Source organism: Lonchura striata, chromosome 1A (assembly GCF_050655825.1).
Source record: "Lonchura striata isolate lonStrDom1 chromosome 1A, ASM5065582v1, whole genome shotgun sequence".
Taxonomy (NCBI): Eukaryota; Metazoa; Chordata; class Aves; order Passeriformes; family Estrildidae; genus Lonchura; species Lonchura striata.
In genome coordinates this window covers 42,851,936-42,869,667 of record NC_140741.1, presented here as the reverse complement: position 1 = coordinate 42,869,667, position 17,732 = coordinate 42,851,936, and the positions used below count along the sequence as shown (strand labels likewise).

Here is a 17,732-nt window from a genome sequence, read left to right as displayed (position 1 = left end):
ACTCCTACCAGCATCCTCTACACTTTCCCAATGGCTGCATCCATCATCTCCCTTGCTGGGATATGCAAGGTGCAACACTTTTTGAATTAAGAAATGCATTCGATTATCTGCAATTGACTTAATTTTTCCAGTGTGACTGAATTTCCCAGTGCTGCTGAAAATCAAGCATGTGGTATCCCTGTGTGCCTCCAGGAGCTGACTCCTGGGAGCACCTCCAACCCATGCAGCTGCTCAGAAACTTTCTGCGGTGCAATCAATCCTGTGGTGTGGTTTCAGGGCCTTTGTAAGGAGATGCATCTCTGTAATGCATCCCTCAGTCAAAGAGAGTGGGGGACACAAGTGCACCTTTGTATCTAGGGTGAATTCAGGGACATTGCTTAAAGCCACCATCCTCTTGAGTCCAATGGTCTGTCTAGGAAGTTAATCATGGATTAGACAGCAGGCACAATTCAAAGAGGTGATGCAAAACAAGTCAGAGAAAGTGTGATCAAAGCTGTACATGGAATGCAATCAGTGTCTGAAAATCCTTTTGCACCACAGGATCTACATAAGTTCTGCACACAACGCTGACTTCTCAGGCCACACCTGCAGCAAGGACTGAGAAATTTGTTCTTTTTCTGTAAATCTCGAGACTGTGCTGGGGGTTCCAACTGCAGATCATTCTGGAAGTGGAACATTAATTTCTTTTAAAATTAAATGATGAATCTGCTCACAGTGCAAAGTTATTCTACAAAAACAAGAACAATGCTGAAATAACTTTTTGCTGTATGATGTAAGCGCCTCAGGTTTCTACAAACTGTCAGAATAGAGAACATGACTTTTTTATATTGCAGTTATCTAAGAGGCTGATGTGTTTTAGTTTCCTCCCTTTTAGATCGTTTTAGGCACTTTTTTTCTTCAGACTTAGAGCTCTGAAAATGTTGCTGTGTTATCTGTTGCTTTTCCTCTGAAGCTGTGAGGAAAAAATATCCAGGCTTTTCTCTCAACAAGAATATCTAGATTATATTGTTAAAACCCAAGGCATCTTGGAATTAATTTCTAAAAAGATTCAGCCAGTAGGACAGAATTCTAACAGTCTCACATCCCCCAGTATTATTCAAAGTAAAATTTTGGCTCAAGCAACTTGGAGGACGAAAATTTTAAGTTTGGATGATAAAGCTGCCTGCAGATACATGCATTTAATAGTGCTTATCCCACCACCTGCCTTTCACCATTCCCTCCATCTGCACAGATTGACCTTGATTGGCCAAACACTCCAGCCTTGCTGTGTGCAGGCAGAGATGTAGCACAGTACTTGTCACTTTCTGCTGCTCACATGTGCTCTCACTGGGCAAATGTTTGCCCTCATCTTGTCTCTAATCTGATACTGGCAGACTTTCACATCTCAGATGAGACTGTGTACCAGGACTCTAGATGCAGAATCCCATTACAAACAGATTGTTGTTTTACAGGTCTCTTTTTTTCATCATTCAAGAAAAATTTTTCATCATTCAAGAAAAAATTAATACATTCACAGTGTACATGACAGGAACCTGTTAGCACAATACATTTTGTTGCTTGTCTTTTAAACTCCCAGCATTGCTCTTCAGTGACACTTGATAGAGTTGAAGGAAAACACAATCCAGTATAAATTTTGAAGTTTCCATCACAAAAACTCTGGCAGCCTTTGCTATTACTATGAAAAGGAATTTAACTACTTCCTTTTTGCAAAATATAATTTGCAAAGGAACAATAGGATGTCACCATTTGAGGGGATAAAAGAGTGGCTTTGTAACTCCTTTGCATGTTACTTGCTGTTACTTGAAGCACTGTTGAAGTCTGTTTTCCAGATCACAGTATCTGAAAGCAGACTGGTTTCTTCTGAAGGAAACTCCAAAAGGCAATTGAGGAAGGGGTGAGGTATTTCCACTTCCAGTGGCAGTTACCCTGAGGCAGTTTCATGGCACAAGACAGTGGGGATCTGATGCTAACAAAACTGCCTTCTATTTTTAAAAATCTAATTTCTCCATCTGAAATTTATGCAAGGGTGAAATACACCTAATTCTGTTCCTGGGATATTTCATGCCATGTTCATGTATATGTGAATCATATGGAGCAAGGAAAACATTTGACAGCAACAAACTAGAAAGACTAAAGTCCTAATAAAATAGGCAAGCAGGGGATACCTGACATGTAGGAAATTGAGCAAATAATTTCACATCTTAGCCTTTTAATTTTCCTCTCTACTTTTGCATTTCTTTTGCAAAGTCTTCAAGCAGTTCCTTTCTAATCTCTGTAGTTATATTTGTCTGAGAGATTTGAATGCGACAGTGGTGCCATTACAGGTGCAATAAAATGAGTGGGTAGTTTTAGTAAAATACAGTTTCCTGTGACCACAGAAGATGGGGAGAGATCTCTAGGAAAGGTCTTTTAAACTTCCTAGTTAACTTCTCAAAAAAGTTGGTGGGTATTTCTGTGATGTGAAAGTGAAGCCTTTAAAACACCAGGAGGGACATTTGGGCTATATGTATTTATTCCTCCATGTGCACTTTGAAAGGCACTAGAATACATCCAAATGAGCAGACACCTTTGAAGTCTAGTAAGATCAGTATTACACTGTGTCTTTGTGACACTCCTCAGAGCAACAGGGCTACACTGTTCAGGATCAGTGACCTAAAATAGCCATATATGTCACATAGATCTGAGCTTTTATCTTTTTATGGTCCTTCATGACTTTCAAGCACCTGTTGGTACAGACTGGTTGCTAACTAAGGACCTATCACTGTGCTCTCTTAGGTGATAGAGGTATCACCTGGGCTTGAAAACTGAAAAAAAAGCCACTCAATATTTTAAGCGCTACAGCACATATTTCTATGGAGGTTTCATTAAATACTACACCCTAAAGCTACCTGTAGCTGACAGGTTCAACAAATAATTATATTGGCCCTTATAGGCAGACTTGCTATTAAAACAGAGCAGGAGGTTACTGCCAACTTATATTGCATCTGTTTTAACTGGATTTTTGTATAAATACAAAACTCTTTAGACTTTAGAATATTTTTTTGTTTTTAATTTAATGAATGACGTCTGAAGTCTCTCCAGGACAGCATAGGAAAGAATTTAATTTCTGTCCCCTTTGGGATTATTTTTGAGGAGTAGCTTTGCTGTGGATAAGCAGGTCAAAATTGAAGGAAAGGGTGAAAAGGGAGTAAGAAGGTTGCACAGATGAAGCAAAAATGGCTAGATTGTCTACTCATAATTTAACTTTAACCTTGCAAAGATTTGGAAGACATTCTGGTTTTTTTACAGCTTCGTGAAGCTAAAATAGAAAATTCTCCAGTAATCATGGAAACATGGAAACAATGACTACTGGAAATTATCTCTTATTTGTGCTATTATTAGCTGACACTAAATAAGCCACACATGCATCTTCAGCAATGCTGCCATAGCCAACAAGGGATGAACCTTGCAAAAATCCTCAAATATCTGGAGCAGTTGGAGCCACTGCAGTTTTGGAATATTCTAATTTTAGCTGTTGGTGGCTCAAGCAATACTTGTTTTTAGCAAGTGATTCTGTGAACCATTAAATACTGAAACTCTAACCATGTCTGAGTATGTGTTTTGTTGACCAAAAGACCCAGTAGCCACCAGCACATGTGCCTGCAGAGGTTTCAGAGGAAAGATCAGCAAGTCAAGCAGTGTATCAGAGCAGTCACCATTGATGGTTATCCCTATTGAAGGGGAGGGAGAGGGATACAGATTGTACCAAATCAATAACAGCAATTATGGTCCTTTGGAGGGTAACTTGCTGTTTAGGTCACTAACAATAAAAGTTTATTAGAAATAAAGACAGAAGAATGAAATGAAATGGACTTTTAGTGGGAAAAATGAGAGAAAAATGAAAAGAAGGAATTCAGTATGAAGAGAAGTGTTACAGATGTCACAAACAGCGTGAGAGCTGGGTCTATAACCTGCCTACTGGAATCAGATAAGCTGCTCTTGTGCACACCCCAACTGCTACACATTAAAAGAAAAGCATGAGATTAGAAGTATCTCTGTGACTGTGCTGCTGATATATTTCTGAAAAGATTTGATTTTGCTACTTCACTCCACTTTGCAAAGCAGTTGGATTCATGATTTTCCTTTTTCCAAGAAGGAGTTTGCTCTGGAGAGTACCAGCCTCATGGAGCATCTCCCTTACAATTTCTTTCCCACTTCCTTTTCAGAAAACTACTCCATTCCCCCAAATAGTGAAAAGCTGCTGACAACCCCCATGCAGAGGAAGTGTTAGGAAAAAATGACGATGGTGTTAAAATCTAGTTACCCAGAAGAGCTACTCACCCAGAAGTCATCTGGAAGCTGGGAACTGTTTGTGAACATTTGGAAACAGGGACTTGCTGCTTCTGTTTGAATATCTGAAGGGGATGGAAAAGATTTCTAGTGATTTCCTGTCTCTCCATTTGTTCCTTTGTGTTCCTATGAAACAGGACTTCTATTTATATTGATTTGTTTCTGAAATGGTCACGTAAGTGACATTCTTCACCTTGAGGCCATAAAACTGACAGACCAGACTCCCCGCTTTTTCCTGCCCTTGGTTGTCCTTCCTGGAGTAGTATATTGGGCATTGCAATAAAGTGCCACAGCACACTCAGGTAGCCCTTAGAACTCCCCATTGGACAGTTTTGAATGCACAGGGAAAGGAGCAATTCCTCTGTCGTTTGCAAGTTAGAATGGATGGACAGGACAGAGAGTATGGCAGAAGAGCTGGTCTGGCTGGTGCTGATAGCAGTAGCACCTCTGCTGATAAAGGTACTGCAACTGTTTGTTAATAAATGCTGTTTGTATCTTTGCATGTCACTATCCATTATCCCAAGCACAGGGCCACTTAAACATCTGACAAAAGTGTTTTGTCTCCATCCTGTGCCAGGAAGCACAAAGTGAATCACCTTCATATTCTTACTCACAGTGTTGTCTAAATTTTATTGTTCTTGCAATCTGCTTAAAGTTTAAGTTAGTTGCTTTTAAATGCACCCTAAAAATGCACACTAAATCCTAAATGCACCCTAAATGCACAGTCTACTTACAGGATGTAACTACTTCAAATTTATAGTCTAAGATAAAAAGCCCCTCTCCCACTGAGCCCCTTCTAGGAGGTTGTTAAAATTAGTGCCAGTGTAAAAAGAATCTGTAACAGTTGTGGGAAAATGAGCTTGCCAGTCTACTAAGAAACTGACTTGACAACTTTGTGAGGTGTCTGCTCTTTGTTCGCAGGTGGTTGTCATGATGGATGCCGTTCATTGCAGGATAAACAATAATTTAACATATACTGTAATACAATGCAGTAGCCCAAAGTATGATGATACAAGCTGGAAAGGAATCTTTTAAAACAGAAATAATTTAGCTTCCACATACATCAGACAAAGAAATAAGTTGGGAACACAGGCAGTGCAATTAAATGCTCTTTCTTTGGTCTTATATTTTGTCTGCAAAATAAGTAGAGGCAGAAGAGATGAAACAACCTGGAATAAGTAACTGATGGAGCAATGTAGCATGAAAAGGGCAGTAGTAAATTGCCTTGAGAAACTCAGCAGTTTTCCCAACAAAATCAACTAATTCCTTGTCTCCTAATGTACATTCACATATGCATTTTATATATGTGGTTTTTGAAGATATCTATACATTTCCATAAGCATGAATATTATATTTAAGGTACTTTCTACAAAAATTCTTACCTTCTATTTGGTTAATTTCATTTTCATCTCAGTGAAGGTAATTGTTGAGAATGCTAAGGCAATTTATGGGCACCTGTGGGCTCATAAATCTTATGTGCTTATCCTAGAGATGTATCTTCTATATATATATACTATATCAGGTAGTTTCTATTGTTCATCACTGTATAATGTATCTATGGTAAAAAAAAAAAAAAAAGGTATTGTACCAAATCTGGTCTTTGTCCAAGCAGACATCAGCCAGCCCTGTAGTGATGGCAGCTGCTAGATGGCTCATTAGAGAGGATAGAATGGAGATGTGTAATTTGTGAAAAAATCTGACACTTCTTCAAGTTTCTCCCCTTCTATGGGTTTTTCAACATCCTCAGAAAAAGAAATAGAAGCCTAAAAATTTTTTCCAATAGTTAGATTTTCAGGAGAAGGTCAAATTTCCATATTGAGGTCCCAGTTATGGGTACTAGAGTAGAAAGCATTTCAGACTGTTTTGAGTTAGCAAAACATTTCAGAATTGTAAAAGTGAACAACAGTCGACAACAGTGAATGTGCTTGGAGGAGGAATATTTCCATTTTGGGAAGAAGACTCAGAATGACTCTGCATTAGCAGCTAAACTCAGGGGCAAAGTTGTGGTTGTGCTCGCTGACTCTCCTCCAGCTCAGACCTTGAGAGGTCCTCCAGCTCAGGGTCTCTGCATGTACCCCAGCCACTATCCTTCATTCACTCTATCAGGACCAAATGAGCTAAACTGATGTAAACCCCTGAAATGCACCAACAGTGGGCACCGGGTCCTCAGCACCATACCCAAAAACCTGTTCTTGCTGGGTTGCACTACTCAGTAATACAGAAATGACTGAGTTAGGTACTGAATCATCTTTAGGGTGTTCAGCTCCCAGGTCTCTGTTTCAGAAGGTGCTTGGGGCAAGCCTGGCCACCTAACTCAGGCTTCTCAAACTTAGCACTGGAAGTGGTAATGAAAATACTTCTCTCGTCTTCCATCTATGTCTGTGATTACAAATGAGACTCCTACATGACTGAGAAGTCCTTTCTCCATTAATTAACTAGATGAGTTGACCATGGTGAGTGGTTACACTGAATCTTTAAACCTCTTACAAATTCATAATATAAGCAGCCTCTATGCTTGGCCATTATTTAAATACTCATGCAAAATCTAGGATTACTTGATGCTTTTTTTCTCTTTCATGAAGGCTTATAAGGACCTTAAAAGCATTAATTCAATATGAGGTCAAGGAATTATTTTAGCTGTGAAATCAGTTGCTTAATAACAGTCTTCTCAGAGTCAAGAAATCATGCAGGCTGTAAGGCTCAAGTAATTATTTCATTTTTCTGCCTACATATTCATGTATTTAACTACTACTCTGAACAAATAGAGAAATAAGTTAACGAGAGATTTTCAGTACTTGGATTTACAGTGTCCAAAACATACAGAGAAGCATGTATCTGCAAAATTAAAAAGCTATTTCTGTGACTTCTTAAGAAATCAAATGCTGCTTGAATGTCATACATCAGTAAATCACCTCTTATATAGTACAAGCAGGATCTCATGCTGTTTCATCATTACTTATTAATGGCTTGTCTTTGATTATATTGTAAGTCAATTAAATAATTTATAGGTTGTAGTAGGCAAAAGCAAATAAATTTGGGGTTAGCCATAATTTTTAATTGACAAAAAATTAGTATGATTATAAAATGGTTTTTTCCTGATAAAATATTAGATATTTAATAAACAAAAATATTAGATTTTGACATCACTGTGATGCTGTCTCTCTTTTTTAGTGTCAGAAATACTTATCAATTGAAATAGGGCAATGCATGGGTAAAACGTTTTGAAAAATTGCAAAACTGACAGAGTGTGTTCCTGCCTCATAATAAACAATTTTTAAGTGATGTTTATTAAAATTGGCTCTCAAGTGATAGTTAATAAAAGCATAGTTCTATTATGCATGCTAAATTCAGCATTCTGAAAACTTAAAAGCAAATAGATCAAAACCAACTGAGATAAAAAAGTCACAAAGACAAAATACAGCAACACCAGAAAGTGACAGGGAAATAATTCAGTCTTAAAAATGACTTATTATTGGGTAACATTTAACAAAAATTGTATAGACTGAATTAGAGGCAAATCAGAGTCTTTCTGATATTTTAGATATGCAATTTCTCTAGTGCATATAGTTTGATCATACAGCAGAGACATTCACATTACAAAGTTCCCTTCAAAAAACAAAATCACCAGTTTCCCTCTATTTCTGATTCCAAGTAGGAGTAGTCATGGATAATAAATGAAAGACAAGAAAAAAAAAAAGGTGAAGTAAAATTTAACAATTTATTTTAATTAAAAACCTTCAACATTTCTTCAGGATTTGGAGAAATTAGACTATAAGCAGTATGTTCCTATGTATGTTTCACATATACCTAGACCCTATCTGCACTGATTTGCAAAAATAAATACTGGATTTAATGGGCTTTGTGTCCTTTACTGTAATCACTCCCTTGGCGCTTTGAGGCTGCACGGGTTTGGTGGGATGATGGAAAGAGTTGCTTCAACCATGTATTTTCACCTCTGTTTCTAAAAGGTGAAGGGCAAAACTTTAAATCAAGGAGCAGTTAATCTTTAATTAAGAAAAACATAATTAGGCATTATCACATAATTGCTATTACTGATGGAGAAACTCATATTTTCACAACTAGTGACCCATGCTGTATTATGTCTCTGCTGTTTACTGCACAATAAATCTGTATTCGTGTTTGGCAGCTAGCCAGAAAAATTAAAAGATAATCAACATGCTTCTCTGCAGTCTGGTCATCAAAATCTCTGACTTCACAGATGAGTAAATAACAAAGTCAAGTTGTGGTATCCTAACAGAAAACCTTCTTTAGGAATAACTATTTTATCTCCTCTGACAAGACATCAAATGACACTTGAAACAACCATATACAAAAAGCTTTGCAAAGCAGATGAGAAGAACTGTGCTATACACCTTGTGTTGAGTTAAAAAACAGTTTAATGTCTCAAGGCACCACCACGGTAGAATTTTATACCTGCAAGTAATCATCTAATACACTATTATACAGTTAAGGTAATGTATTAATAAATAGCTTGTGCAATTTTGGGAAGCAATCTATAAAGGAATGTTAGATATATAATAGGCACATACTATAATACAAATAAAACCCAAAATTCCTAGAAAAAGCATGCTGAGCACCTCTTGGTATAGGTTGAGTTTCTTATTCTAAACACTATGTAAATCTTAACTTACAAAAGGTAAAACTGAAATCTTAGAGTAACTGCTTATTTAAACTGATTTTCCTGGGTATTTTCCTCTATGTCACAGGATTACTCTTAGGGACAGAGGACTCTGGTACTGGCTGTAAAGGGCTGTCTTGTTCATTCAGTTGTGCGTTCAAGTTTTCAGAAGTTAGAAGGGAAGAATTAAAAACAATTTCACTTAAGTCTGATTTTATGGATACCAGATGTGGTTCTTGAAAATCCAATGGTTCTTCTAACACCTGTGTATTTTCCCGTGTCATTCCCATATCTGATGGTGACTTTCGTTTCATTCTTGTGTATGATTTGTCTAAATTCTCCATGCCTTGGTCAGTTTTCTGAAATCTCCCAAAGAACCAGATGAAGAAACCAAACAAAGCAAAAGCCAGCAAACTTGGAATAAAAGCCAGGCATTTGACATCAAGGCTAGAGCCTGTGAACCTGCTGTGCAAGAACATGTCCCCTTCGGCATAGGTCCGGTTCGTCAATGGGTTAGTGTTATTGGATCTCCACTCCCAAGATAACTTAGTTCTGTTAAGGTCTCTCAAGCTCTCTGAGTCCTTCACTGTGTAGATCTTCTGTCCAGGACCGATATATTGACCATATTCATGAGGTTTGTAAAATATTTGGTTCTTCCACATATTCAGATCCAAGATTAAAACAAGGAAGATAATTCCATAGTTAAACCATTTGCCTGTTTGGAAAAAGAAAGTTCTGTCATCTGATATATCCATTTTAGAAGCAGTACAAATGCCATTACACATAAAAAATACTTGGAGAAAAAAAAGTTCTTTTTTATTAATCTGTACAGAAGAGTTGTAAATAAATTTCCACCACAGTCAGATTTATGCTGAATATCCCTTAGTATTTCACAATTAGGTCTGGACACAAAACAATTTTGTAACACAAGCACAGGAGTATAACTATTCAATTGACATTACAGTTTGTAAGTGACCAGCTTATTAGATTGCTAGGTGATATGTTATAGATCAATAAACCTAAAAAAAAATCATTAATTCTAGGGCTTTAAAAATGTTCACATGGAAATTTTCCATAAAAAGGCCACATTTAACAGAAACATTTATATTCCAGAAATTACTGAAGTGACTGAGCTTTTTGAGGTTGGTAATTATATTAATTTTAAGAGTATATATATAAGGTTGTTTGATATACCAACCATGGAGTGCAAATATATTCAGGTACAGGCAATCAGACAAACTGCAATTTATAGAATCACAGTGAGATTACTGAGAAATAGCAAGGGCTGATTGTAGACTTCTAAGTCTAGCCAGCTTAGATTTTTTTATAATCTGTGTCTATGAATACACATAACAAATTATATTATTTTCACAGTCAAAGCATATCTTGCATTCTAGTTAGACATACATTAAGATCTCACCTGTGCAATGATGACTGCTATCACCCAAGAACCCGGCAAATCTACATGTCAACATTAAGTGAAAATACATGCATAGTAGAATGTTCCTGCTGGTGATGAATTATCTTGGTCTTTGCTGGAATCATATTTAAGTATGCTTCAAGTGAAAAAGAAAATGTATCATAGGATCTATCAAATTACTTAGGCTAGTGACTTGCAAAGAATTAATGGATTCCAGTTCCTGAAAGTGTGTGTGTTCAAAATGTACAACCATAATTTTTCAGGATGGTAAGGAGACTAACTTGTAATCAGGAATTATGTTTAATAGTTCTCTTCAGTTTAGATTAAATAGATTGAAAATAAACAAGAATATTTATTCTCTTGTGTTATTGTCACTGTTCAGAAACAAAATTGAACTGAAAAGGCCTTGCAGACAACCCTATAATTCCTGAATAACTTCTCTGTCAAAGTCAAGTTGGATGGGGCTTTGAGCACAGTGTAGAGGAAGGTATCCCTGCTCACATCAGATAGGCTGGAACCAAATGACCCTTAGAGTCCCTTCCAACTGAAACCATTCCATGATTTCTCCCTGTGATTTCATCAGTTTTATAATTGACATATTAAAGAAAACTATCTTTTCAGACTATTAACACCACATTTAATAATATTTAAGTTTCTTAAATCAACACCAAAAAACTGAAAGTGATGCTAAAGTATGAAATAATATAACAAACAATACAATGGAACTTGATGTTTCCTGTGGATGTTTGCCATGTATTTAATGTTTCTATTTTTCCCATCACATCTGTCTTTCAACAGAAAGACACAGGATTCACTGATCAATAGCTGCTGTCAAGCATATAATAGCTGACTTCTTGTTTTTTCCTCAGCTGGGCACTTAGATGACTCTTCTTTACCTTACCACCATTTCTTAGCACACACTGGTATTACTGTTTTTCATATTCTCACTGTCTGAAAATGTTTTGAAAATGGCCATGGGTTCAGAAGTTATTTGATGCTGTTTGATAGAGTGAAAACCAACCCATATGTAGAACAACATCACATAATTCTCATTTCCTTAGGAAAAGTAAGTTAAACACAAATTACAATGAAAATTAAAAAATGCTCCACCCCTGTCACATTAAGAATTTAAGCACTAGCTTGATCTAAGAAAGATATGCTGTTCTATGTTTCATAGAAAGTATGAACTTGAAACTCCCTCACTCAGCTCCTATTCAGAGCTGAAACAGGCAGAAACAATGCCCTGAGCTCAGCTGCTGCAGTTGGGTCCATGTGGGCTATACAAACCACTTAGGTCCATCATCCCGTTAGTGAACTGCCACCTGTGTGTCTAAGTGGCAGCTAGCTGATTGAGAACAGCTGCTGTTCTATAGTGGATTTTCTCAAGAAATCCTTAAATTTCTTATTTCCAGACAATTTTTTCATCCTTTGCATCACTGCTATGCTTGATGAGCTCTATGACTTTTCCCTTTCTTTTGAATACAGTTGTCATCGGAACCAAAGGCTGTGTATGAGTAACAGTCTCACTATAACCATATATGAGCACAAGAACATCTTTCTGGTCCTTCTCAGTAATCCCTTTAGCCAAGGGCTCTATTAATCTCCTTAGAAACACAATGACTGAGTTAGTGCTGTCTTGGGTACTTACTTACTTACGGATTTCTAGAATACTGTGTCCTCTGCTATCTATCCCTTTTCCAGACAGGTATTCACTGCTGTACTAGGAGGCATGGCAGCCAAATAAACCAACCAAGCCATTCTTCTAGATCCATGATGTCTTGGAGCATAAATATGTCATTGTGTTCATATGTGGTTATACACATTTTTAATATACTGACCAACCTTTAACATTATAACTTAAATGTTTATAATCTCTGTATATGAAATGATTGTTGCAACTTAATTTTAGCATAATCATTTGATAACAAACTTTAAGTCATATATAATCAAGCTTATATAGGAAATAAATTAATTAAAAGTCAATCATAGCCTTTGATCTTGCATGAACAAATTCAAGTTTGTACGAATGCAAAGGATCATAATAAATATATTAAGAAGCTATAGATTTTAATTTTATTTTTAAAAATGTCAAGTTCAATTCCAGATTAAAAGTAACAAGGGAAAATGGAGCCTAACACTATGAAGTCATTTAACTTGTTTCTTACCCAGTTTCTGTAGGATTAGTATTACTGCTGCTTTAGGGTTGGCTCTACTTCAATGAAATTTATGTGGCCATGTTTTTATAGGCTCTGTAAACTACAACCAGTATTTGGGGATGAATATTCACTCCTGTTTTCTGGGAAAGCATGTCTGTTGAAGAGGATTGTATCCTCCTGGTTAGAACACTCACCAGAAGGGAAACCTTGACTCTACAATAACCTCCACTTGTGGCAGCTTGGACCTGCATCATAAGACCATGCTTTGAACACTAGCCTGTACAGAACTCTGCTTATAAACTGTTTCCCCTCCCTGCTGAAGCTTAAAAACTGTGCACATGAATACCAGGGGTCTTCTCATTTTGAAAGTATGGATTTTTATTTTTCCCTTTTCCAGAAATTCACATATTTTCACTATTGAACAAGATTTTTGGGCAAACGTCCACACAATATTTGGAATATATCCCAATATTCCAAAGCAGCTACTGATTCTTGAGCAGTTTTATTTTTGTATGCCCACTTTGGAACAGACCATTAATTTCCCAACAAAAGGATCTCATGTAGAAGACAGTCCTCAGGAACTTTACTGAGGTCAGGAGGTAATGTGAAAATTCCACTTAATAAGGCTAGACACAAGCAGCCTCATGCTGTGCAACCACAGCCAGAGGCTAGTGTAGGAAATGTTTGGTTTAGACTTCTATCTCAACTGTAATTTGTGTCTAAAATCGCTCAGACACTGCTGTAAAACATTTGAAATGTTCTTTCTATCTTCTGTCACATTAGTGTTATTAGCTTGATACATGCATATGGACAGACCACTCACAGCTGATCTAAGATGCTAATCCTGTGAGGATTTTACATGTCTGTGTGCATGGACAGCTTTGGTTTTACCTCTAACCTTTCTATTTATGCCCATGGACTCCCTCAGGCTGCTCTGTGTAAGCCTGGGCTGAATCTAGACATGCTGTTGGTTCAACTCCCCAGCCAGCCATGCTGGTAACTCCCCAGCTATGAAGGTGATGATTTCTCCTTTGGGTAGAAGGGCACTTAGTCCAGATGAGCCCTCAGAAACCTGTTATAAACAGCCAGAGAAATCTCCCATCACTTCTGATACCTAAATCATAACATTTTCAGTTTGAAAATTATCTGCATATTTGTCAGTAGATGCTCTTGGATTTCCAGTGCTACCATTCAAGGGTACAAGGCACACTGGCCCAGTGTCTTTTAACCATGAAAGAAGCTGAAGTAACAAAATTTACTTTTAAGTTTTGCAAATTTCTCTGGGTATTATAGAAAATAGGATAGCGTATGTATTTGCATAAACATCAGCCTAAAAAGGAAAACACACACTTTGCAAAGAGCCATCTGTCAAGGGAAATCCAGATGTGCTAAGCAGATGCAGGAATTCAAGTTTTTTTTCATATTCATAAAAAAAAGTGGCTATCAAAACAGAATGAAGATATTTAATACTCAGTAAGGAGTATTGCAAGGAATTCCTAGCTGCAAAGAAATGAGAGTAAAATGAGGTACTCAGGTACCAGTAAAAATAAGACAGCTTTTCACAATAAATTCAAAATTACACTGAAGCATATTAGCTAGAGTCAGGAGATGTTAATTCACTATTACTGCCAACAACATTCAGAAATCACAAGTCAGGACTAAGAAAGCATGTTATTAATTTAAAGTAGCATGGGTAAAATAATATACTTTGTAGAGTTGTATTTTTTCTGCATTTTTGAACATTGAATTATGCAGAAGCAAATTTAATTTTTTTTTTCTCTGCAATCATGATCTTTATTCTATGAAAGCTGAAATTCTCATTTACTCACTGTATTCAGGAGAAAAGTCTTTAAGACAAAATATAAAAAAAGAAAAAGAGCAACTGTCTTAAGATTTGTGACAAAATGAGGAAAGCGTCAACATAGAACATGTAACTGAAACTCTTCACAGAACTTGCTCAAAGCCATCAAGGCCAAACCAACAGAATGATGGCTTGAAATACTTGACTTCTTGGAATTTCAATTTCCTTAGAGCTGCTCCTTTGTGGGACCATTGCTTATTTGAAAAAAACAATATTGAGTAGGGCTACTTTTATTTATATCAATCAATAGTGACTAAAACAAATTGTGTAAGAACTAATAATGAATAAACTTTGTCAGGAAAAGGATGGCAAATGTTATTTCAGCCATGCCTTCTTTCTCCTTGCTACTTGGGAGAAAATGGTTTTCAGTTCCTATAACTTAGAGCACAGGTCATAGATTTATAGCCTGGAGTTATCAGTATAGCTAGTACTAAAAGAAATGTTTTTCAGGCCTCAGTGTTCATTTCCTGCTTGTTACTTAAAAGAGGTCCTATGGTTGAATTTAACATTCTGGATTCTGTGTATTAAACAGGGCCTAAATAGAGCTGGTTCCCTGCCATTACCATTGTCCTACCCCCATGTCACCTGCTGCAGTTGCATCCATCTGCATAATTTTAGATTTGATTATATTAATCTTAATTATATATATATATATATATTTATATATATACAGGGTTTTTTTAATATTCTACGCCTTGATTTGAGTAGAATATTCAAGTATCTGCACATCTAGAGCTTGAAAATTATCCAACATGGTGCCCTAACCTAAGATAAGAACTGATGGCAAGAACAGATGGTTCAAGAAAACTTACCCAAAGGGAGGTTCTTGTGCCATGTGTTATGGCTGTTTATTAGCCCTCCTAAAGGGTGGTGTAGCACTGAGATAAAACAGGCTCTCAGTAGACAGGATACGTGATGTGCAGTCAAATGAATTGATTTGTCTAGTGAATCTAATAAATGGATCTTGTTAATGCTGAGCAGGGAAAAAATTTCTTCAGTCTTCATTAATTATCTCATCCTCATTAAAAGAATGCCTTCTCACTAGAAAATCAGAAAAGACTGCAGTCCACTCTGCAGAAGACTACAGTGCATAAATATTAGTTTTATTTGGTTGGTCTGTTTTCAAACAGCAGCAATGCTAGTGATTGCATTTCTGATCACTAATTTATGTTCTTTGGTCTTGTTTATTCTTTGATTATCCCTGATTATAATCTAAGTCTTTGTCTCTTCTACAATGCAAAACTGTTCTTCGCTCTTCATTTCCTCTTCTATCCCCCATTAATTATATGCCAAGTTTCTGTATCTGGTGACACAGTCCAACCTACCACGCCTCAGCCATTTTTCCTACTCCTCTGTGCATCCATTCCACTACTTTTCCTTATACAATGGAATAACAGTACAACATCTGGGAACCTTGTGGGACTGAGCCCTCCAAATTCATTCCCTAGTCTTGAGAAAAAGGAAAAAAATATCTTTTTTGCTGTCCCTGAATTCCATACCTGTAATTCACATAAAATATTTGATGCTTAAACTATTTTTTTTATTCTGCTCCTTTCTCTTTTTTCTCACTTGGGAGAGAAAAATGTGTTCATCATGTACACATCTCACAACATCTGTTTTCACCCTACACCTTCTAGTCACTGACTGGCCATCATTTACTTTGTCCTGTTCTGTAAACCTCTAATGACTTAAATGGTCTCCCTCAGATATGTACTAGCTCTTCTTTCTCCTTGTTGGCTGTTTGTTCTCTGTCAGCATTCCAGCAGGACACCTACCTTCAATTTTGAAGAACTTTCTATCACTCCATCTGTAAATCCTGCTGGCCCATTTGCCTTCCCTCAGTCAATACCAAACAGGTAACTTCTGCACTATTCTTTATCTTCTTTTCTGTTTTTTTAATCTCATTTCTGCATTCTTTGCCTCATTCAATCTGCCTCAACTCAGTGCTGGTGTCATTCTTTCCTTGACACATTTTCTTACCTAGGCTTCAGCTCTCTGCTGAGCTTATGACTCACCTGCTAACTCTTGGCCTTATCTTTGTATCATCTCTGAATGCTCCTTTTGTCCCTGGTCTGCAGGAGTTTCTTTTGGCTTGTCCTTGGTTGCCCTCATCTATCTTATTTCTGTGTGGTGTCATGTGCTGTGACTTTTTGTATTAGCAGTTAAAGACCCCTGCCAATTCACACCTGCATTCTTCTGTTATCCATTATTATCCATCTCTTCTCAGTGTAGAGAGAGGAGCTATCTATACTCCTTTTTTATAACTTGAAGGTAAAACCAAAACATTTATCCCTATTTAACCTCCTTCTCTTTTTCATTCCCTACTGTTATTAAAATACTGATTCCCAGTATGCAAGGATATCAGGTACTTTTTATCTATATGTATCATCCATTTCAATAACTGCAATTCTATTTTATTTGAGGTTATTTAACTGTCTGCTGCTTGTTAGATGACTGATGGAAGTACGGTTATGAGTGGCCTTTGCCAGATGAGAATGACCGAAGTTATGAAAAGATATTAGCATAAATCATAGCAAAGGCATCTGAAAGCATAAGAGATTTGAAGATGAAGTAAGCTGCTAATTTCCCTGAGAGAGTAATTTTAGATAAAAGATGTCTGAAGTTACATTATGTATTATTTAATGTCACAAGATGTTGCAGAAATCCATGAGAAACAGCAGCAGGCCTCTGATTTGTAAGATACAGGTTCCCCATTTCCTTGAGATGGAGAATATGGATATGGACAAATAAAGAGATAGAAAAAGTCTGGGACAAACACAAAAAAAATACACATTTAAGACCATGGTAGCACACATTTATCACACAGAAGCAGATCACTGTGTGACTGTGTCACAGTCTGTAAGATTACCTACCTGTTATATGTATGTGATATTCCTCTTTCAATATCTTTTGGAAATAAGGTACTTTGAATTGCATGTGTGCTGAGGGCAAGCCTGGAAGATTCACTTCAACATCACCCATAAAGTGTGGAAATTCCCAGTCCTGTTAAAAAATAAAAATAAGAGCCTAAAAGTAAGATTTCACAGTATATTTTTGCTTTAAAATGTCTTAAATTAATAAAAGAGAAGTGTTCTTTATTTAAACCTCCCTTATTGGATTTTCTTTAGATTTGACTGACCCATTTGAAATAGAATACCTTTACATTAGATATTACAATATAATTTTAACCTCAGATCTATGTAATGATATGTGTGAAAAGTTCACTTCAGAATGACAGTACTGAACCCACCTTACCAGCGGATAGTACAAAACAGAATAAGGATAAGAATATTTATTTAAAACCTGGCAACACTAAGAATACCTATA

At 36.7% G+C, this 17,732-nt stretch overlaps 1 protein-coding gene across 4 annotated transcripts in view; it reads right to left on the bottom strand.

Annotated features, from left to right (window-relative positions):
- Positions 1–8,028: 8,028 nt before the first annotated feature.
- TMEM117 (transmembrane protein 117) overlaps positions 8,029–17,732 on the bottom strand; it is a 179,196-nt gene continuing 169,492 nt past the window's right edge. For all 4 annotated transcript variants that reach the window (XM_085570275.1, XM_085570274.1, XM_021545320.4 and 1 more), the window contains 2 exons: positions 17,279–17,408; positions 8,029–9,683 (listed from right to left, as the gene is read on the bottom strand). In XM_085570275.1, coding sequence (XP_085426401.1) covers positions 9,046–9,683; positions 17,279–17,408 — 768 coding nt within the window. In that variant the 3' untranslated portion in view covers positions 8,029–9,045. The remainder of the gene's footprint in view (positions 9,684–17,278; positions 17,409–17,732) is intronic.